This window comes from Schistocerca gregaria, chromosome 3, assembly GCF_023897955.1.
Source record: "Schistocerca gregaria isolate iqSchGreg1 chromosome 3, iqSchGreg1.2, whole genome shotgun sequence".
Classification (NCBI taxonomy): domain Eukaryota; kingdom Metazoa; phylum Arthropoda; class Insecta; order Orthoptera; family Acrididae; genus Schistocerca; species Schistocerca gregaria.
In genome coordinates this window covers 286,051,276-286,073,919 of record NC_064922.1, presented here as the reverse complement: position 1 = coordinate 286,073,919, position 22,644 = coordinate 286,051,276, and the positions used below count along the sequence as shown (strand labels likewise).

At 39.5% G+C, this 22,644-nt stretch overlaps 1 protein-coding gene across 1 annotated transcript in view; it reads right to left on the bottom strand.

Moving 5' to 3' along the window:
• Positions 1 to 615: 615 nt before the first annotated feature.
• LOC126355344 (cilia- and flagella-associated protein 61-like) overlaps positions 616 to 22,644 on the bottom strand; it is a 223,683-nt gene continuing 201,654 nt past the window's right edge. Inside the window, exons 12-14 of the mRNA XM_050005638.1 lie at positions 8,842 to 9,036; positions 8,680 to 8,745; positions 616 to 843 (exon numbers count right to left, since the gene is read on the bottom strand). Of these exons, the coding sequence (XP_049861595.1) occupies positions 694 to 843; positions 8,680 to 8,745; positions 8,842 to 9,036 (411 nt within the window). The 3' untranslated portion in view covers positions 616 to 693. The remainder of the gene's footprint in view (positions 844 to 8,679; positions 8,746 to 8,841; positions 9,037 to 22,644) is intronic.

Genomic DNA, 22,644 nt, shown 5'->3' with positions numbered 1-22,644 from the left:
AGATTACAGTTCAGACACTTTAACTCAACTTTGATTACTGAATGAACTAATGTTTATGGTCAAATCAAGTCTCATCTACTTAAATTAACCACAGGTAATCGGCTAGTCACATACTACACTGATTGATGATCTGCAATGTAGTTGTTCAAATGCAGTTATCCAAAACTGAGGTAACAATTCATCAAAATTAATTTGTGGCAAACAAATAATTAGTACAGTCTCCAAATTATGCTCACTGCCTTTCAGATCTACTGGTCATATCAATACAAAGATGAAGGGATGTACACTGGCTAGTTTCCTTAGGGGCATAATTGCATAACTGATGCAGATAGTTACTTTCCTAGTGGAATAAGAAATGACAGCATACTAGTATTTGAGGGTTACAGTCAGTTTTGTTACTGTTAAATGGAAACAGCCTCTAACAAGAGCTTAATCTGAGTGACCCACTGAAATTAACTGAACTAAAAGGGTTTGGTGAATCACTTGTGTGGAAACTAAAGGAGAATGTAAGTAGTTTATACAAATCAATTTTGGAATAGATCTTCTGGCTGTTCCAGTTTTCTCCGAACTTGCAAACATTTGAAGAGGAATGATTAAAAAAGAAATCACAGAGTTCTGCTGTTAATCATACACATATATTTATTTAATTTGGGAGGGGGTGAAGTAGTTTTGTGAATGTGTGGAATACAAGATTTACTCAGATCGGAAAGTAGCTGGGTCAGCATACATTGGCAGCGCATCACGGTTCTGCCTCAGGAAGGCCAGCATGCGCCCCTCCACATCTCGCCGTAGTGGTGATGTCCAGAAGCGGGACACCAGCTCTGCACGCTTACCATCTGGCATCTGCAACACACAGTTCTTACATTTGTCCCCCTCCTTCCTACCACCACCTTCCATCTTACCTTTCTATTGCTGTCTCTCTCTTTTCCCTTGTCTCTTCCCTTATGTTGAACTCTCTTTTCCATATCTCCTTCCCCTCAATGCATTCCCATCTGCCTACTCTAACCTCATTCCTTATCTTCCCAATTCTCACTTTTCCTCCTTCCACCTAACATTCTCACTTTTCCCATCTTATACCACACTACCTCTCCTCCAGACATTAATACCTCCTGTTCCCACCTTGCACTTCCACATTTCTCACCAGCTTCAACACCTTTTACTGCCTATAGTGTCTTACTTTCTCCCTTTCCTGTCCTCCTCCCTCACATCCATCTCCAGCTTCTGCCTTTCCCCTTTCTGTTCTCAGTCTCTTCTTTCCTCCTCCCCTTGACTTCCCAAGCTTCCTATATGTTTGTCTCCCCATCTCACTCTCCTTAAATTACTCTCTGTATCACCTCTCTTCTTCTTTCAAACTCTCTCGTCCTGTCTCTCCTCTTCCCAGCCTCCTCTCTCACTATGTACCAATCCCAGAGTCTCCTATCCGCACTTCACACCTCTACTATTTCCTCTCGCCATCTGGCCTTTCTCTTGACCCTGCGTCTCCTTTCTGCCATTCTCATTTTTCTAATTCCCCTTTGAGTGGTCCCTGCTTTCCTCCACTTTTCACTTCTCTTTTCTACTTTCATTCTACCTTTCTCCAATTTCATCTCTCTCCTTTTTCTACCTCTGCTTTGCCCTTTTCACACTTCTCCTCTCCCCTCTTCAGCCTTTTTCTTTCATCGATCTATTTGTGCCCTTCTTCTCATGTCGCTTCATGATTCCTCTCCTTCCACCTACATCTGACTCTGATGACTCCTCTACAATTAACACTGAAATGCCTGGCACAGGGTGTTTTTGAACTACCTTCAGACAATTTTTTACCAGTCCACTCTCTAACAGTGGGTGGGGAAAATGAACACTTAAATCTTTATGTACCAGCTCTGATCTCTTATTTTGTTGGGGTGATATTTTTTTCCTATGTATGAGGCATATTCCAAAAATAGGGCCTGTTTGGTCAGAAAAAAAGAAGATAACGTGAAAAGGTTTATATTGGCAGTGAAATATTTTGCTACATAATCTACTTTGCTTTTCCACGTAATTGCTGTAATACTCCTCTAGCTTCTTTAATCCCTCTGCATAAAAGTTTTCCATCTGGGAACTGAACCAATTGGTAAAAGCAGTCTCAATTTCATCGTTGTTTTGAAATCATCGTCCACCCAACCACTTTTTCAAATGGAAGAAGAGGAAATAGATGCTTGGTGCAAGGTCAGGACTGTAAAGAGGGTGCTCAAAAATTTCCCAACAAAAATCTTGCATGTTCCCCTTGGTTTTGTCAGCAGTGTGAGGGTGTGCATCATCATGAAGAAGGATTATGCCAGATGACAGTTTCCCATGGTGTCAGTTTTGTATCACATGTCGCAGTATGGGTACTGTTTCAGGTGTAACTGCTGACCACAATTGACGAAATCAATCAAAAGGGTGCCTTTCTCATCCCAAAAAATGGTAGCCATTTTTTTAAGTCAAGAATGGAGACTGCTTAAACTTTTTTTTGTTTGCACAAATCTGCATGGTGCCACTGCATTGAGAATGGTTTTGATTCTGTGATGGTATATGATACCCACATTTTGTTGCCCTTAACAATGTGGGAAAACAAATTATCTCTATCTTTTCTATAGCACTGTGCATTCTTTGCTCTTTGTGCTGATAAGTGAACATTTTTGGAACCACCTCGCACACAGTTTGTGATATTCCAGCTATTCAGTAACAATCCTGTAAATTAAGGTTCGGGCAACATTTAGGAAGTCATTAGCCAGATCACTAATCATCAATTGTGATCAAAGTTTTTTGTTCACTTGATCAATGATGTCATTGGTCCAAATATTGGGCCTCCATTCTGCTGTTCATCATGAACATTTGTGCAGACATTCTGAAATTCTTGACACCATTTTTGAGCTTTTTTGATACTCATTATTTCAGAACCATACACTAGGCATAACTTACATCTGATTTCAGCAGCTGAAGATCCTTTTGCGAGCAAAAATCTAATTGCACTATGCACTTCATAGCTTCAGGGATCTACAACTGTCTCGTCCATTGTGATCTGCTCTCACCGACTGGCAAATGATTACTGAATCAAACCAACATTGCAGTAATTTTTTAAAGAGTTTGTAGACAGCACAGAATGTGTGAAACTTCATTCACGCCTACTATCAGTTGAATATTTATCACTGTTTTAGTTTTGGAATATGCCTCATAGGTTGATGACTAAACTATTTTCACCTTTAGAGGAGAAAATTGGTGATTGAAATTTTGTGAAAAGATCTCATCACAACAGAAAATGTGTGTTTTAATGATTGCTACCCAAGTCAGTTGTCATATCCATGATACTCACTCTTCTATTTTGTGATAATATGAAATGAACTGCCTGTCCGTGGGCTCTTTCGATGTCCTCCATCAATACTATCTGGTAAGGATCCCTGATAATTTCCCTCTTTCAACCTCTTATTTTACCTCATCCTGATCCAGTTCCACTGTCTCTCAATATCCATCCTTTTCTCTCTCATTCTCTACTTCCTATGTCTCTTTTTCATACACCTTCCCTCTCTCTTGGCCTCCCTCATGTTTCCATCCATTCTTGTTCAGTCGCCCACAATGCACACTCTTCCATCATATGGCCCTGTCCACACTCTCATCCTGTCCTCTTCCTTTTTACCTTTCGTTATGTCTTCCTTCTCCTGTTCCATTTCTCTATCCACTGCCAAAGATGCTTATATTGAGACATACATACATCAAAAATTGCAGCAAAGTAAATGGTACTCAGAAATCCTGAGCTTTCCATACATGATGTAGTATTGCAGTTCTCCTAGTATGATCTGGATGTCATATGGACAATATTAATTTCATTGTTTTGATGTCGTTATCACCTCACTTAGCATCAGTATGTTGAAGGATGAAGGCCAAAATGATAGGAAGGTCGCTTCAGCTCTTCACACTGCTAAACTTGATGTCACCACTCTTACAAGCTTTTTGAGTTGTTGTTTACAAGATGCTGTTGTGCCCAGTAGTATGCAGCATTAGTCTGGAGTAATGTAACAGAAACACACCTGAATCAGAATCACTCTCTTAAACTCACTTTGTACCTACCAAATAGTCAAAATACTTTATCTCATGGACAGGTTTAGACAATCGACTTGTGACTTCAGTGAGAAATGGAGTGAGAAATTGAAGATGTCACAGAAATGATTCATCCACAATCATGGCATTGGTGCACAGTGTCACAGCTACACTATGTAGTCACACCTTCTGGTGAGTTAAATACATTATTCCAATATGTAGAGTGTTTTTTGCTACAAATCAACAACACTGAAGGACAAATGGACACTACCACCCATCATCCTGACCACCATCGTGATGTCATTACATCCACAATGCTAAATAAAAATAAATAAATGTCATGTGACATCATGGTCTTTCAATTGGATGCCACTTCGGTGACTCGTATGTCCTTAAAATCAGTGGCACATGGTTTTCCTGATACAGTCATCCAATTGCTTAACTTCCGTGACTGGATGGGAACTAGTGTTACCAACATGGCAAGGCTGTTGGCATCTACAGTGATTACTAGAGTCAACAAATACATCAAGAAGGCTAGGACTGGGTTTATGCTTTGCAGAGTAATAAGACATGGCTACCATTTCACATAAAAAACAAATAGGTATTATTCAATTTGAATGCAATGGATGTAGAGGAATTGTGGGGAAAGTTTAAACTTACCTTGCATTGCTCTAGGGATTAGTATGTGTCAAGTTAAATTTAATAAGGATGGGTAAATTTCAACCGCATTTAAGAACAACTATCAGAAAAAGCTGAGGAAGTGGTAAACAGAAATTGTCACATTCTTGATTCAGAACAGTTTAAAGAAATACTGACAGGTAGAAGTTAGGATGAGTTCCTGCATCTGTCAGAAACATACAACATCTTCCACCATCATGTAGCCACAGAAGATCTTTTCAAGAATAGCAGAAAATTCTGCTCTTATGTAAATTTACTAAGTGGCTCAAAATCTTATAGTCATTCACTCTTTGATCAGTCTGGTATGTGCATGTAGAAAATGTCACATCCATAAGCATAGCTCGCCTTTTCACCTGCGATACCTCATAACTGCTGTACACAGTCTTATCTGTATTGTATCCTAGGAGTATCTGCACTTAAAATGTAAACTTTCTCCATCTTTCTCTCATTTGCTGCTACCATTTTACTCATACTTTACATAGGTACACTGGACAAGAAATTATTCACTGTCATCAGACTTCATACTAATACTGTGGAACATCACTTCTTGCTTTAATATTGGTCTCAGTTTGGTGAGGTAGCGAGTCCACAAAATTCTTCAGGCATTCTGTATCCAGCTGTAGCCACTCATTGATGATAAGATCCCACGGAACAATGAAATTTCAGTGACATTGATTGCCATGTTTCACCTACTGATCCAAATGGGTCCAAACTTTTTCTATGGAATTAAGATCAGGTGATTTAGCAGACCAGTCAATGTGCAATAGGGAACCTGAGTGTTTGTCAAACCAGCAATGTATGTGTGTCACTCTGTAAGCACTGCTATTTCCATCTTGGAAGATGGGAGTGTTCCCAGCGTAATCATCATGAAGATATAGAATGAAGGTTTAACTTCATCACTGAGAAAGTTGAAATAAATATCCTGGTTCATGTTCATGGTAGCCCTAAGGACAGGCCGCAGATCATGGTATGAAAAGCAACCCCAAAACACCACAGGACCACCTCAGAACTGAACAATACCCTCCTCACAATGTCAGTTAAATGCCTAATCGGGCCATGAGTGTACTCAACAACTTCTACCATTTGAAAAGAGGTCAAACTGTGACTTCTCAGACCACACTACATGCCCCCAGTCAGTTACTATCCAAATTTTGTGCTGTTTGGACCACTGAAGAATTGCATCTTTATGTTTTACTGTGAACAGTGACTTTTGGTGAGGTGCCCAATTCCAAATGTCCATTATATCCCATTAACTCTGTTACATTTGATTGGAAACTGGTTAGATAGATCTGTATTCATTAACGGCAACAATTCATGTTGCATTTAAAACTGATTGCCATTGAAAATGCATGGCTCTTATCTCTGGTCCCTATCAGTTAGGATCTTTCCTCTATTGTATTCTTACCTCATGTTCCATTGCAGCGAGTGTTTGCCATTCTTCATATGCTCATTGGGCAGTCCACCTTGATGTGACAAACTTGACAATGTCATTCACTGTGTGGTCATAAGCACATCGAAATATGATAGCTTCTTTCTGCAATTCTGTCAAATATCCATGTCGACCTATCTTACTATGCTGATTGCACACAACCAACTGGCACATACACAACACTTTGCCATTTATTAAAATACTGGTGGGGGGGGGGGGGGGGGGGGGGAGAGTCAAATGATCATCTGGTACAGTTCTACACCATTTACAGTGCCCGAAAATGACCATTGTTCTCTTTTAAGGGACTGACTAATATTTTGTCCAATGAGCCTATAATTAAATACAATAATAGCTTTATGGACTTATATTATAGTCTGATACAGAAGAAAATCCCATTATGGTCTTATTACATTTGTTATTTCCAGACTTTTTTATCTCTTTGTCCTAGACTTCGAAATTAATTCATCACAATTTACCAGTTTACATTCTTCCTACATAAGTAGTACTTATTATCTCCCTGTCTCTTGTTGCCTGCTTTTAAACCACTACTACAATTGTCCAGCCCATTACACCAATTTTTATTTTGGAATTAATACTATTGCCATTCTGACACTATTAAAGCTAAATGTAAATTTCTGCAGACTGAGTTTATGTTGTCATCGCTGCAACTGTCATTGTTATTACTTTTCCTTTTTATTATTCCTCTACTTGACAACACTACTCATAAACTTATTATTGTATTTTGGTGTCATTATTACTTTTATCTACATCTACAGCCATAATCTGAAAACCACTATGAAGTGCATGACAGAGAGTACTTCCCATTGTACCCTATATAAATATTACTGTATGTATAATTTGTATATCGAGTGTAGGAAATAATATCTTTTTAAATACCCCTGATTGTACTGTAATTGGTCATATCTCATTGTACAGTTCCTATGGGGAAATAATGAGGGGCATTCAGTGAGCAATGCAACACATTTCAATTTAAAAAATGTGGAATTTGTTGTGGGACATCATGGAATATTTCCACTTCAGCCCCTTTAGTTCCATGAAGTTCTGATAGGTGATGGAACTATATGTAGCCTTCAAAATGGAGTCCATAATGGTGATGTGTTCCAAGTTGAGAGCTGTCATTGAGTTTATTTTGGCAGAAAACCAGAAAATTGCAGATATTCCTAGGTAGTTAGAGAATGTTTGCAGTGATCTGGTAGTGAACAAAAGCATGGAAAGTTGTGGCGTAAGGTGTTGGTCATCATCACAACAATGTCGTGCAAACCTGTCTGACCACCCATATGCTGGCTGGCTGCATGCAGCTGTGACTCTCCAATGCTGGCATGTGTGGATAGTCTCATTCAAGGTGATCAATGGATCACAATCAAACACCTCACTGCACAACTGGATACCCCTGCTGGTAGTACTGATGTGCTTGTCCACCAAGTGGGGTACTCAAAAGCTTCTAGATTCCTCACTGCCTAACAGAATATCATAAAGAGGCCATCTGTGTGGAATTGCTTGTGTATTGCAAGGCTGATCACGACAGTTTTTTTGTCACAGGAAACTGAAAAAACTGCTTCAGTGTGTTCATTACCTCAAAAATGCAAGTGAACTTCTCCTTCTCCTTCTCATTCTCCATGACAACACAAGGCCTCACACAAATCTGCACATCTACGAGGAGCTCACAAAACTTAATTTGAGTGTTCTTCCCCATCCACCCTACAACCCAGATCTCATACCTTCTCACTTCCATCTGTTTTGCCCAATGAAGGTTGCACACACATTACATGGACGATGGGGAAATTATTGATGCAGAAAGACATTGGCTCTGACATTGACCAACAGATTGATACCATGCTGACAGACAGGCCTTCCTAGTAAGGTGGCATAAGACCATCTCATTGAATGGAGACTATGTTGAAAAATAGGGTTTTGCAGTCAGAAAAATGGGGAATAATATAGTGTATTGGAATCCTGAATGAAACCAACCTGCCTTCAGAAAAAATTATGTTTCATTACTTACTGAACACCCCTCGAATATAGGGCATTTTAATGTATTCCTAGATTCTTCACTTAAATACAACTGTGTTAGTCCCTATATTAATCATAATATACCAAAGATCTGTCAAACAAGCAGCTGTGTCTAGAAGTTGGATGTTTATGATATTTGACAGTAGTCTTGTTTATCACTTCTGCTACCAGTCTTGTAGTCGGGTGTGACTTGGGCTTTCGTCCAACCACTGGACACATTTGTTCAAGGGATCTACCACATAGTATGATTAAACAGGGTACTAACTCAGCTGCACATTCTGTATAATATCCAACAAGAGTTCTGCGAAGCCCTTGAGCCTTGTACAGTTTTGTTATTTGTGCTAAGCAATATCTACTGTTCTATTTCCCAGTAAAAAACTAAATGAATTGTAGGATGCATTTAAGAGAAGTTGCATATCTCTAAACCACCATATACACTAAACAATAATAAATAAAATAATGCATGTGGTATTTAGGATAAAGAAAAGTAAATGTGTCAGAAAGCATGCCTTCTTCCAGCTTGTTTCTTTAAGGTATGCGCCAATTTCATCTATTATGGTTTCTCCAGGATGTCCCTACAAAGAGAGAGACTAGTATTATTGATTTAGCCACTTTACATAATGATAGTAGATGTGTACAATCAATATCAGAATTAGTAAAAGGAATATTACCTTTCCAGAAGAAATGATTTTCAAATTTTCAGCTTGGAGTTCTGAAAAGCGGTCGTGATAAATAGCGTAGCACCAAGGTTCTCTAAAATATTCAAAGAAATCTGAAATTTCTCCTTGTTCATACCGAAACTTAAGATTATTAAGTAGGCTTTCATGCTTCCCATACAAACATATGAGATTATCAGCATCAATTTTCTGCAAAATATAAATTACAAAACATTGATATTATATTACAATTATATTATGACTGTAATTTTTTCAGCTATATCTGGAAAGAGTGATTGATTGATTATAGTTGCAGGGGTAATGTTTACCAGCTCACAGCCAGCCAAACCTGACCAGGTATTATGTGTACTGAAAAACAGGTAACATAGCAAGCGCATGATGCTCGGTAAAGAACTATGATCTGCAAGCAGCTGACCCTTACTTTTCAACTCGCTGAAACATCAATAACAAAACTACTTTAATATAAGTTATTGGCATCAAGAAAGACAAGGGGCTCACCCTCACAGAGCTGCCTGAAGGAGACAGATGCATTTCATGTATTTCTTTGTCGCACTCGGGAATGAATGAAACAGGTTTTGTAATCTCTTCTCACTTGGTGGATGTGGAGAAGAAAGATCCTATCCCACAAAATCTCACATCTTTTGGACAGAAAGTTCCCTTTTGGTATCAAGTATAGATGCACCATATCTATGATGGTTGACCAATGTCCACGACATTTGGTAGAAGCTGATGAAATCTTCTTCCAGTCTTTAGAAATCCCATCAGATGTGCAAATGGATGATAAAAACCAATGTGCAGTGAGGGCATGTCTGGAGGAGTGCAGCCACTACTGCAGGCTCATCACCATTCACAGTGGGTCAAATTTTGTTAAAAAATAACTAACAGTTGCTGTGTCTGCCTTCAGTTTGCTGTTATCTAACCACCTCCATAAGTGGACCTTGTAGAACCAATTAGATGTTCCATGCAAAGAAATCATGAGCTTGTCTTTTCCACTACCTCTTGCCTGTACGAAATTTTACTTAGAATGGGTGCACAAAAATATGGAAACGTCATGAGAAATTCACGCTTGAACATAAATGCAGATGGTAGCCAAGCCTGCAGTTGTACATACCTCAACAAAAGTTTTGCATCACCCTGATATATTTTGCAGGTGAGTTGCTATTCTTACTGTTGCTGTATCAACAACAGTTACCAAGAGTGCTACCTATGGGTAGACTACTGCAGTCAAATGGAATGCAGCATTTCAGCTGAAAGTACAGTGTCAGTAGGGATGCTTTAGAGATATCTACGGAACAGTAGAGTAAATATTCATCATTCCATGGAGGACAACCATCACTAATGATCAGGTCCACATCATCACATTATGCACAGATGGTTTGTCAACAACAGAAATACCTCAATGTGTGCACCAGAGTCAAAGTGATGTGATACAGACATAAAATCAGTTCCAATTGACAGGTAGTGTTGAGAATCTATATCACACAGGACTCCCACATTTATTGAATGATCAATAACTATGACTTCTGAGTCAAAGGAACCATGGGTGTTGAGAATCTATATCACACAGGCCTCCCACATTTATTGAATGATCAATAACTATGACTTCTGAGTCAAAGGAACCATGGGCTGAGTGCTCTAAAACATAATTTGCCATTCAAGGATGCTACAGGACATCATGTATCACCTCAGACTGTTATAAGATGATTGCACGATGGGAATCCATTCCTGATGACCATGACCATACACCACAACACCGTGGAGTGTATTACAGCTGTGCAAGAAATCAAGCAGAATGTTTGCTCCAGGATTGGTGCCAGATGTTGTTTATGGATGAAACTCAGATCTGTTTGTACCCTGATAATCACAGAAAATCTGTTTGGAGACAACCTGGTAATGTTGAATGCTTCCGACATGTACCATAAGGTGCTGGTGGAGTGGTGTTCTGGTGTGCCATTACATGGGGCCACCATATACCCCTCGTAGTTTCTGGAACAAGAATCTACAGCCAATAATGTGACTGTTTTGGTGAAAATTTCATTCTGATGGATGAAAACTCATGTGGTCACCATAGTGTTCTTATGAACACATTCATTCAGTATGCTAGGACTGTTAGAATGGAGTCGCTAGCCTGCGCCTCAGTTAGGAACCCAACTGAACCAGTGTGGGATTGATTTAAATGAGCTATTTTTGGATGTCAACAATGACCACATAACCTGTGCAACTTACGCAGAATCACCATTGAATTGGAACAATCTGGAGCAGAGATGGCATAATGATCTCATTGATGGTCAGCCACAATGGTTTCAAGCCTGCATCCGAGTAAGGGGATGTTCCACTATGTAATGGAATTGCTCAGGAAACAGACACTATTGCAAATGAATATCTATGCATACCTCAGAGCCAATACCTCAGAGCCAATTTTCGTTTTCTGTGCCACGAATTTCAAAGTAAAGGGGTGATGCAAAACTTTTGTTGATGTGTGTATTTGACTGTGAATGATATCTGTGCAATGTCCTCAATGTGCTGTAAGTGTCAGTTATGATCAGAAAATTGTTCTGTGTAATTGCGAATACATAATGTCAGACTTAAGTGAATTTAAAAGTGGGTAAATTGTGGGCATTTCTGTGATCAAGACAGCCATAATGTTTGCTGTTTCAAGAGGTATATTATTGAAGATTTATACCAGCAGAGGAACATTGTCTGATAAGTCATGAAATGCACGAAAGAGTATGTTGAGTGTGCATGACAGATGGTCACTGAATAGGATTTTGATGAAAAATAAGAGGACAACAGCTGCAAAAGTCACTGCAGAACTGAATGTCACACTTGCAAACCCTTCCAGCACCATGACAATATGAAGGGATGTTCATTGTTCAAATAATTTATGAGAATGCAGTCAGGTGGTGATGTCAACAACCACCAATGTTTCAACAGGTACATACATTTTCAAGGCAAAACTGCAGTAAGTAAGCATTGTGCAAGAACATTTCAAATCTCAGTTTGTGCTGCAGTTCTGGAAAGATAATACACATAATCAATGGGTGAGGTAGCATTAACCATGTCCCCCTGTTCTTTGACAAGCGAGAAGCAGAATTTAAGCAAAAATCTTTATCTCTATTTATATGATTACTTGCTAATTTAATTTCAGCTGTCTCTTAATAACACTATCCCAATAGATGGAAGTGCATGCAAGAATTCTGTGTTATTATATTCCATAGGATGACCAGCGCCCAGATAATGTTCTATAATAGCACATTTGCTTAGCTGTTGTAAGTGTGTGTGATGCTCATGCTTGATACACTCGGCCTCCATGGTTCTAATAGTCTAACCAATATTTGACATGCCACAAATACAAGGAATATGATAGACAACCACCTTATGCAAACCAAAATCATTCTTTACAGAACCTAAAAAGACCCTCCCTTTGATGGTGGTCAAAAAATACATACTTCTGCAAGATATGACCTGTCCTGTTGTAAATGCTCTCTGTGTAAGGCAAAAAGGCCATAGACTTTGGTGCCACCTCGGTATTATCATCACTCTTCTGGTGCACAGCTGGTCACTAGTGCAACACACATTTGATCTGCCTTTCACTTTGACCATCTTGATGAAGAGTGACCTTAAGATAGGCTAACTTGACTGACGAATTCTTATGGTCTAAGATGATGTGGACCCTGTGACCCAAGGTATGAATTTCCCTTTCATGCTGAGCTGGATGGCAACAACTATCAGCCTGTAGATACATCACTCTAAGTAGGATCCCTATTAACAACATGTCCCAATGTACCATCAACCTTCCTCCTAATCAACACATCAAGAAAGGGAAAAATGCTCAGGTTTCAAAGCTGCCAATGCAAAGGCACATCCCTCAAAGTCTTTCATAAACAAGCTGGCAACAATAGGTGAGAATGGGCTTCCCACCACAACTCCATCTGTCTGCTCATACTACTGGTCATTCAATGAAGCTCACTAATGCAATGTGTGACGTGTGTGTATAGTTTGATGCAATGTTACTTCAGGCAGGGATGCAAGCATGTCTGCAGGAACATTGCATCAGACTATACAGACGCTGTCAAATACAGACATGTGGTAATGTATTTCTTGCTGAAGCTAAGGAAACCTATGTAAAAAATAAATAAGTCTCTCCCTTTGTGGGAGCCACATAATTGTGTGAGCACTATGGGAAGCAGACACTGGAACATATGGAGATTTGGGTCAGTCGTGGATGTGTGCTCAGATAGCTGAAGTGTTAAGGCAACTGCTTGGGACAACAGGAAATCTGGGTTCGAGCACCGGACCACCACAAATTTGAATATGTTTCCAGTAAATTGTATAGCTGTTGTGGTACTGTATTTGCAATTTGCAAATACATTTCATCATTGAATAAAAATAAGTGTAATTCAATACATGTTGAAATAGGCTTTTCAGTTCAACACTAAACCTAATTGTAACGAATCACACAGAGAAACGAGAGCAAACAGAGAGACCACATCAACAGAATATCAGTCTCTCCTGCTGCCAGTCTCATTAAGCAATGTTCTGGCCTAGCTCTTGTTTGTGAAAGAAGCCATTACACTCATCAACAGATGGATTTTATTTCTAAGGAGTTTTTTTGGCTGATTTAATGATGACTTCAACAATTTTGGCTTTTTTTTTTGGGATTGGCTGGATGGTGCTTCATATAGTCACTGTCTGACTGGGAATTTCATTGTGTAACTGATCCGCATTTGGTGAGGTCTGAACGTTTCCATGGCTCAGAGTCTAATACTATATCTGTGACAAATCTCACAGAGAAAGTTTTTGATGACACAGTTTTATCTGTGCTAGGGAAAGGGGTAAATTTTTCACTGATAGCCGAGCATTTGCCAGGCTTAGTTCTGTTGAATAGGCTGTTTTTAAACTACTTCCTGGTGTTGCAGAGGAAGATAAAAGGGAAACATGTTGTGTGCTGGCTGGGGTACCTCCACCCAAGTGTAATATAAAAACAGCTGAGAAGGCTTTATGTTCATTATGTTAGAGTTAATCCAGATGTTGTTATTTTATCTGTGGACAAGAGCAATGCTACACCTGTTTTGGACAAGCAGGGTTATGTTCAAAACTGTAGTGTTTACTATATGCTACAGCATATTGCAAGATCTGTGCTGAACCCACAAAAAGTGTTGAGAGAAAAACTAATAGAACCCCGAAGAAAAGTTCCTTGTCACAGGAAACAGTCAAGGATCTTAATTCTTATTGTGCTGTTCCCCCAAGGTTATATGACCTTTCGAAGGTCCACAAGGAACAGATTCCTCTTAGGCTGGTTGTGAATAACATTGGTGCTCTCATGTGCCATGTCAAAAAACAACTTGCTACTCTGTTGAGCCAATTAGCAGGGTGGTATGAGCATCGCATTAAGAACTCTATGGATTTCTTACATCAATTAAAGGGAATGCATTTGAATGCATGCAGTAAGTTCTGATGTAGTCTCTCTCTATGTTCATGTTCCAGTGTTTGATTCATTTTGGTTAATTGAGATTAAGTTTGGTGCTGTAATGACAGACCTATTTTGACACATGTTTACTTCCACTTACCTTTTATTCAATGACCAGTACTATGAGCAGACAGATGAAGTTGTGATAGGAAGTTTGTTGTCACTTATTACTGCCAAATTGTTTATGGAAGACTTCGAGAAGTGTGCCTTGGATACAGCAGCATTAAGCATGTATATTTTTTTCAGATATGTAGACGATACTTATGTTATTTGGCCTCATCACAGTGAAAATTTGAATGACTTTTTAGAAATGAAGGAGGTGGAAAATGATGACTGCCTCCCCCTTCTTAATGTGTTACTCAGGAGGGAGGTTTAAGGTACCTGGGACATGGCATTAACAGGAAGCCTACTCCCACTGACTTGTATCAACAGGCTGATAGCTGTGACCATCCATCTCAGCATGAAGGGATACTTTGTACCTTGGTTCACTGCGCCCACATCATCTCAGATGTTGAAAATTTGTCAGTTGAGTTAGCCCATCTGATGTGAGATGTGTTTTTTGACCGCCATCTATGGTAGGGTCCTTTTAGGTATTGTAAAGGATAATCTTGGTTTGCATAAGGTGGTTGTATATCATATTCCTTGTAGTTGTTGCATGTCATATATTGGCCAGACTATCAGGACCATGGAGGACTGGTGTACCAAGCATAAGCATCACACACACTTACAGCAGACAAGCAAATGTGCTATTACAGGACACTGTCTTGGCACCAGTCATCCTATGGAATATAACAACATGGATATTCTCACATGCACTTCCATCTATTGAGATAGTGTTCTTAAGGAGACAGCTGAAATTAAATTAGCAAGCAACCATATAAATAGTGATAGAGATTTTTGCTTCACTTCCACATGGAGTCCTGAGCTCTCCCTTGTCAAAAAACAGAGGGACAGAGTTAATGCTATCTCATCCATTGGTTATTAATTTTGACTATCAATAATCAGATACCCCAGCCCAACGAGTTTGAAAGCTCATCAGAATGCTTGGACATAGAAGACAGCTGCTAGGTGGTGCTCTTAATATTTGTGAGTTGCTTGGTTCCAGATACCACTGTGCCTAGGCTTTCAATATGGTTTTCATTCTGGACTTGTTATTCTGTCATGTTGTCTTGTTGTTCATCTATTGCTATTGTTGTCATTCGTGGTCTTTGATGATCCTTCACTGAACCCCTCGGCAAGTCTGCCAGCGTCTCCTCGCTATGTATAGTTCTATTTACTGTAAATAACTTCTGATATCAGTCATTTTTGGCTGTGTGGTGATGCTAGTGTTTACAGTCTGCATATGTGTGTGTGTGTGTGTGTGTGTGTGTGTGTGTGTGTGTGTGTGTGTGTGATCTGCCTGGAATTGAGTTTTTAAATTCCCTTCCACAGCAGTCTCTTGCTGCAGTTTGTCCTGAAAATGACAGTTTGTGCACCTCCCGAAATATAGTGGTTGTTGACTATGTCACCCAGCTGCATTTCTGAAAGTTATGTGAACAACATGAAGGCAGCTCCATAAACTGGCAATTGCAGGGTGAGCTGGTATTCTAAAACCACTCATCCATGATGCAAATGCCTGTGACATGAAGATGGTGTGCCAAACCCATAAATTTGTGCTATGTAGCAATGGATGAGTCATGTGATGAGCCTTGTTTCACACTGTTTCCAGCCTCTGATTGAAATTACTTTGCATGAGTGAAATATGGCAGTGTTTAGTGATGATTCAAGCAGCCATATCATGCCATTCCTTGAGCCCCATGGTTACTCTGCAAGGCCGCAATACGGCCAAGGATTATGTGACAATTTTGGCTGACCATATCCATTCCACAACAGTGATGCTGTGTTACAAGTTGACAGGGTACCTGTTTACACAGCTTGCATAATCAAGGACTGGTTTTGTGAGCAGAAGGATGATTTGTCCCTTCTCCCCTGGGCACCACAGTCATCAGACCTCAGTATTACTGAGCTTTTGTGGTCTACTTTGGAGAGAAGGGCGCATGATTGCTATCTGCCATTGACATCCTGAATTGAGCTTGTCACTATTTTACAAGAAGAATGGCATATGATACTCTCGAAAATCATACAGCACCTTTACCTGTTCATTTTGAGATGACTGGAATCTATTTTGTATGCTAGCATGTTGCCTCTGTCATAATGGCCATAGTAATGTCTTGTGTTTCTAGTGTTTTCATATTTCTATCTGACCTCTGTATGAAATATGTGTTAACCGGTTAGTCACACATGGACCTTATTCTTCTACTCTGCAGTGATCTCCAAATAGTTTCTATTGTGACTCAGATGAATATTCCTCCAAGAACAGTTTCTGCTTGATTCATTGACTAATTTGTTATCTGTTTGTTGTTACAAAAGTTGAGGGTTACAACACAGTCTCTGATGCCTTCCATAAATATTGTACTATCATGAAGGCTTCTATCCATACATTTTGAGAATTACTTCTTCATGCATTTTGTGGGCTGTTAACAATTCAATACTATGGTGTAATTATATATGTACTGTAATGCAGATGACTTCTTTTTTGTGGGATGGTTTAGTGCTTTATGCCTTTGTGTGGATGAACAATAGTTTGATATTATGTAGCGATGGGATTTTCTAGTGGGTTTGAGAATGTTCTTGTTAGGTTCCATCTGAAAACTGGTTATTGTCATTTATTAAGTAGGTCTTCACAAGACTTTACGCATCTCAATTGTCTCTCAGCACATATTTTTCAGTATTTTCATAATAATTTCCCGTAAATTGTACATGCCTGTAGTTATTCACACTATCCTTCTTCGTATTCTAGCAGTGTCCCCCATTTATCCAATCTGATAAGGACCACCTACACTTGAACTTCATACCATTCTAGCCTGTACAAGTGTTTTATAAGTTACATCTATCACAAACAACTAAACTTTCCCAGTATTTTATCAAAGAATCAAGACCTGACATTTACTTGACTTGAAACTGAACCTAAACGATAATTCCACATTATATCCCTGCACATTATGTCTTCCAGGTATGATTTCATTGGGGACTCAAAAACCCAATAGTCAAAAGGGCTACAACAATTTTACAAATGCATCATTCATTCATCCTGGGTGTACCCATCAACTTAAATCAGGTAGTAACATGGATATAGCTGTCATCATCACTCGACAATCAATTTATTTAATAATATTATGAGAAGGAAAATTGGTACTCACCATACAGTAGAGATGCTGAGTCGCAAATGGGCAGAACAAAAAGATTTTCACACTTAAAAGCTTTTAGCCACATTTGGTCCATAGCCCAAGGGCTATCCAAAACACTTGACCCTAATTTTTCTCTTCATTAAGAGCTAATTGACTTTCTTCAATGATGTTGATAACTTAACCAGAACTGCTGATATTATTAGAATTTTTGTTGGATAATACTTCCTCTCAGTTCTCATAATATGCAAAGATCAGCACATTCCTCAAACTGGGGAACTATCAAGAATGGGCTTCCACAAGGGTCGGTCTTGAGTCCTTTGTTGTTCTTAATATATATTAATGACTTGCCATTCTATATTCATGAAAAGGCAAAGTTAGTTCTCTTTGCTGATGATACAAGTATACTAATCACACCTGACAAATGATAATTAACTGATGAAATTGTCAATAATGTCTTTCAGAAAATTACTACGTGGTTCCTTGTAAACGGACTCTCACTGAGTTTTGGTAAGACACTGGACATACAGTTCCGTACAGTAAATGGTATGACGCCATTAATAAATATAGACCTTAGTGAGAAGCATATAGCTAAGGTAGAATATTCAAAAATTTTAGGTGTGTCCATTGGTGAGAGATTAAATTGGAAGAAACACATTGATGATCTGCTGAAATGTTTGAGTTCAGCTACTTATGCAATAAGGGTCATTGCAAATTTTGGTAATAAACATCTTAGTAAATTAGATTACTACGCCTATTTTCACTCATTGCTTGCATATGGCATCATATTTTGGGGTAATTCATCACTGAGGAATAAAGTATTTATTGCACAAAAGTGTGTAATCAGAATAATAGCTGGAGTCCACCCAGGATCATCCTGCAGACATTTATTTAAGGATCTAGGGATATTCACAGTAGCTTCTCAGTACCCAGGTGATTCAAAAAGAATACCACAACTTTAGGAATTTAAAACTGTGCAACGACAAAAGGCAGAGCTAAGCACTATCTGTCGGCGAATTAAGGGAGCTATAAAGTTTCATTTAGTTGTACATTTGTTCGCTTGAGGCGCTGTTGACTAGGCGTCAACATCAGTTGATGCTAAGATGGCGACCGCTCAACAGAAAGCTTTTTGTGTTATTGAGTACGGCAGAAGTGAATCAACGACAGTTGTTCAGCGTGCATTTCGAACGAAGTATGGTGTTAAACCTCCTGATAGGTGGTGTATTAAACGTTGGTATAAACAGTTTACAGCGAATGGGTGTTTGTGCAAAGGGAAAAGTTATGGACGGCTGAGAACGAGTGATGAAAATGTAGCACGCATCCAGCAAGCATTTGTTTGCAGCCCAGGAAAATTGACTCACAGAGCTAGCAGAGAGCTGCAAATTCCACAATCAACTGTATGGAGAGTCCTATGAAAAAGGTTAGTTATGAAACCTTATTGTCTGAAATTGGTTCAAGCACTGTCTGCAGCTGATAAGATTAAAAGAATCGATTTCTGTGATTTTATCCTTGCTCAAATGGAAATAGATGAATCTTTCATTTCAAAGATTGTGTTTAGTGATGAAGCAACTTTCCACACTAACGGGAAAGTCAACCGTCACAATGTCTGTATATGGGGCACTGAGAATCCACGGGAAACAACTCAGTATGAACATGACTCGCCTAAGGTGAACGTTTTCTGTGCCATTTCAGCCAATAAAGTTTTTGGTACCTTTTTCTTCGAAGATGCTACTGTAACTGGACTACAGTATCTGGAGATGTTAGAGAATTGGCTGTTCCCTCAGCTCGAACAAGAAGCACAACAATTCATATTTTAGCAGGATGGTGCGCCACCACATTGGCACTTATCTATCTGTAACTACCTGAACGTCAACTATCCGAGGCGATGGATCGGCCGCCAGGCAGCCTGTGACAGAGCACTTCATCACTGACCTCCAAGAAGCCCTGATCTTACCCCCTGCAATTTTTTCTTATGGGGGTATGTTAAGGATATGGTATTTCGGCCACCTCTCCCAGCCACCATTGATGATTTGAAACGAGAAATAACAGCAGCTATCCAAACTGTTACGCCTGATATCCTACAGAGAGTGTGGAACGAGTTGGAGTATCGGGTTGATATTGCTCGAGTATCTGGAGGGGGCCATATTGAACATCTCTGAGTTTGTTTTTGAGTAAAAAAAACCCTTTTTAAATACTCTTTGTAATGATGTATAACAGAAGGTTATATTATGTTTCTTTCATTAAATACACATTTTTAAAGTTGTGGTATTCTTTTTGAATCACCCTGTAAATACTCTCTTATGAAATTTGTTATTAACAACCAAACCCAATTCAAAAGTAATAGCAGTGTGCATAACTACAATACTAGGAAAAAGGATGATCTTCACTATTCAAGATTAAATCTAACTTTGGCCACTAAAGTCTTTGGTCACTTACCAAATAGTATCAAACGTCTGGCAGTTAACCAACAAGTATTCAAGAAGAAATTAAAAGAATTTCTGAATGACAACTCCTTCTACTCCGTAGAGTAATTTTTAGATATAAATTAAGAAAAAAAGAAAAAAAAAACAAACAAAAAAATTATAATTTTTTTTAAAAAAAGAACAAAAAAGTTTTTATATTAACTTAATTATGTTGTTAAATTAACTTAATTATGTTATGTATTGGAAAATTTGACTCATTCCACATCATTATTCATGATCCATGGAACTTGTATTAATCTAATCTAATCTAATCCTCATAGATAACCTCATAGTCTTTAAAAAATCTGCAATTGTAACTTGCTTTATCATATATGGTATTGATGTATATCATGTTTAAAGAAATGCCACATATTCTTACAGTAGACAGACCTGGTCAAAACTAGAAAAAAGTCCTACAAAAATGAGTCTCAAACATATAACTGCTGACATATGGGCTGGTTTACTTGATGTAAGAAAGGTCAGTATTCAGTGGTGTGTTTCTGCATATCACTCCAAAAACTGAATGTCAATGATAGACACAAATGAATTACATTTAGCTGTTGGGTTCAGCAATCTATTGCTCAGAGGCCAGGAATATTGCAGTACATATGGTTCAGTGATGGGGCATGGTTCCAGCTCTCTGGCTATGTAATCTCTCAGAATACACATTTGTGGTGTAATGAAAATTCACATGCGCTGGTTGAGTAGCCCGAGTATTTTTTCCTCTGGGTTGGCCTAAAAGGGGGCAAGGTCTACAGAACAAACCACATAACTTGGAAGATTTATGAGAGAACATCATCCGTGAAATCCAGACAGTGAAACCAGAAGTTATGGCAGTAACATTTGAGAATCTGCAGTGTTATGTTCAACTGTGTATTCAAGTCGAGGGCAGTCACTTTCAGCATCTTTTAGGATTCACCTTTATTTCCCTATGAACAGGGTATGAAATGTTCACTTCATTTCCTGATTTTTATGCACTGGCTTTAATGTAATTTAAGAAAATGTTTGTGGGCCATGTGCAGTTCTGATGAAATGAATCCACAAAATTTACACAAATGCATCATTCATTCATCCTGGGTGTAACCATCAATTTAAATCAGGTGCTCCCTAAAGCCATTGAATAAGCAGCTGCAGCAGCAAGTCGTATAACCCTAGCTTACTTATTTGTTAGATAGTTTAATTAATTTCGTTGCGTGTTTTTGGGTACTTGCATTGTTTAATTCATATATTTTGGGCGTATTATAGTATTTGAGGGTTGTAGCATCGCGCCTTAGTACCTGAATAGTGTAAATTCGTGTAGTCGTCTGTCTTCTGTTTTTGTTTTGAACAGCCAGTGTCGGTTGGTCGCAGCCATTGTGCTCCCTGCCGCCGTTGGATAAGCTGCTGCAGCAGCAAGTCGTATAACCCTAGCTTACTTATTTGTTAGATAGTTTAATTAATTTCGTTGCGTGTTTTTGGGTACTTGCATTGTTTAATTCATATATTTTGGGCGTATTATAGTATTTGAGGGTTGTAGCATCGCGCCTTAGTACCTGAATAGTGTAAATTCGTGTAGTCGTCTGTCTTCTGTTTTTGTTTTGAACAGCCAGTGTCGGTTGGTCGCAGCCATTGTGCTCCCTGCCGCCGTTGGATAAGCTGCTGCAGCAGCAAGTCGTATAACCCTAGCTTACTTATTTGTTAGATAGTTTAATTAATTTCTTTGCGTGATTTTGGGTACTTGCATTGTTTAATTCATATTTTGGGCGTATTATAGTATTTGACAGTTGTAGCATCGCGCTTTAGTGTTTACTTGGTAGATTCTTATTTAAATTGCGTGTGAGTTTCGTATAGGAGGTGCAATTTCGAGTTTTAGTTACTGTCATCGTAAATTCAGCAGACTGTAACGCAGTCGTTAGGCATTTGTACAGGTTAGTTGATACATTCTTTGCGTGTTTCGCTTGCGTTATCTAGGCACGGACTCGTGTTTCAGTAACTGTTGTTCAACATGGATTAGAATGGACAGGGACTGCGATTGCTGTGTTCGGATGAGGGCTGACTTGGCATCCCTTCGCTCACAGCTGCAATCGGCGCTGACTTCGGTCGCGCAGCTTGAGGCTGTTGCCAATGGGCACCACTGTGGGGAGCCGGACTTGGGTATCACGGGGATGTCAACCTCGTACCGTCTGCCCCAGATCTGTCAGCCGCTGTGGTTGCCCCGGTTGCTGCCCGCAGTGGGGCTGAGCCCTCGCCTGTGGTTGATTGGGAGGTCGTTCCAAGGTGTGGCAGGCAGCGAAAGGCGTCCTCGGAGGCTGATCAGAAAGCCTCCCCGGTGCGTCTGACAAACCGGTTTCAGGCACTGTCTCTGGCTGAGCCAGATGCAGCTGCCTGCCCTGTTTCAGAGGATCATTCTCAGCCTTCAAGGTCCGGGCAACCGCTGAGGGTGGGCTTACTGGTAGTTGGCAGCTCCAATGTTAGGCGCGTAATGGGGCCCCTTAGAGATACAGCGGCTAAGGAGGGGAAGAAATCCAGTGTGCACTCCGTGTGCATTCCGGGAGGAGTCATTCCTGACGTGGAAAGGGTCCTACCGGATGCCATGAAGAGCACAGGGTGCAGCCAGCTACAGGTGGTGGCACATGTCGGCACTAATGACGTGTGTCGCTTT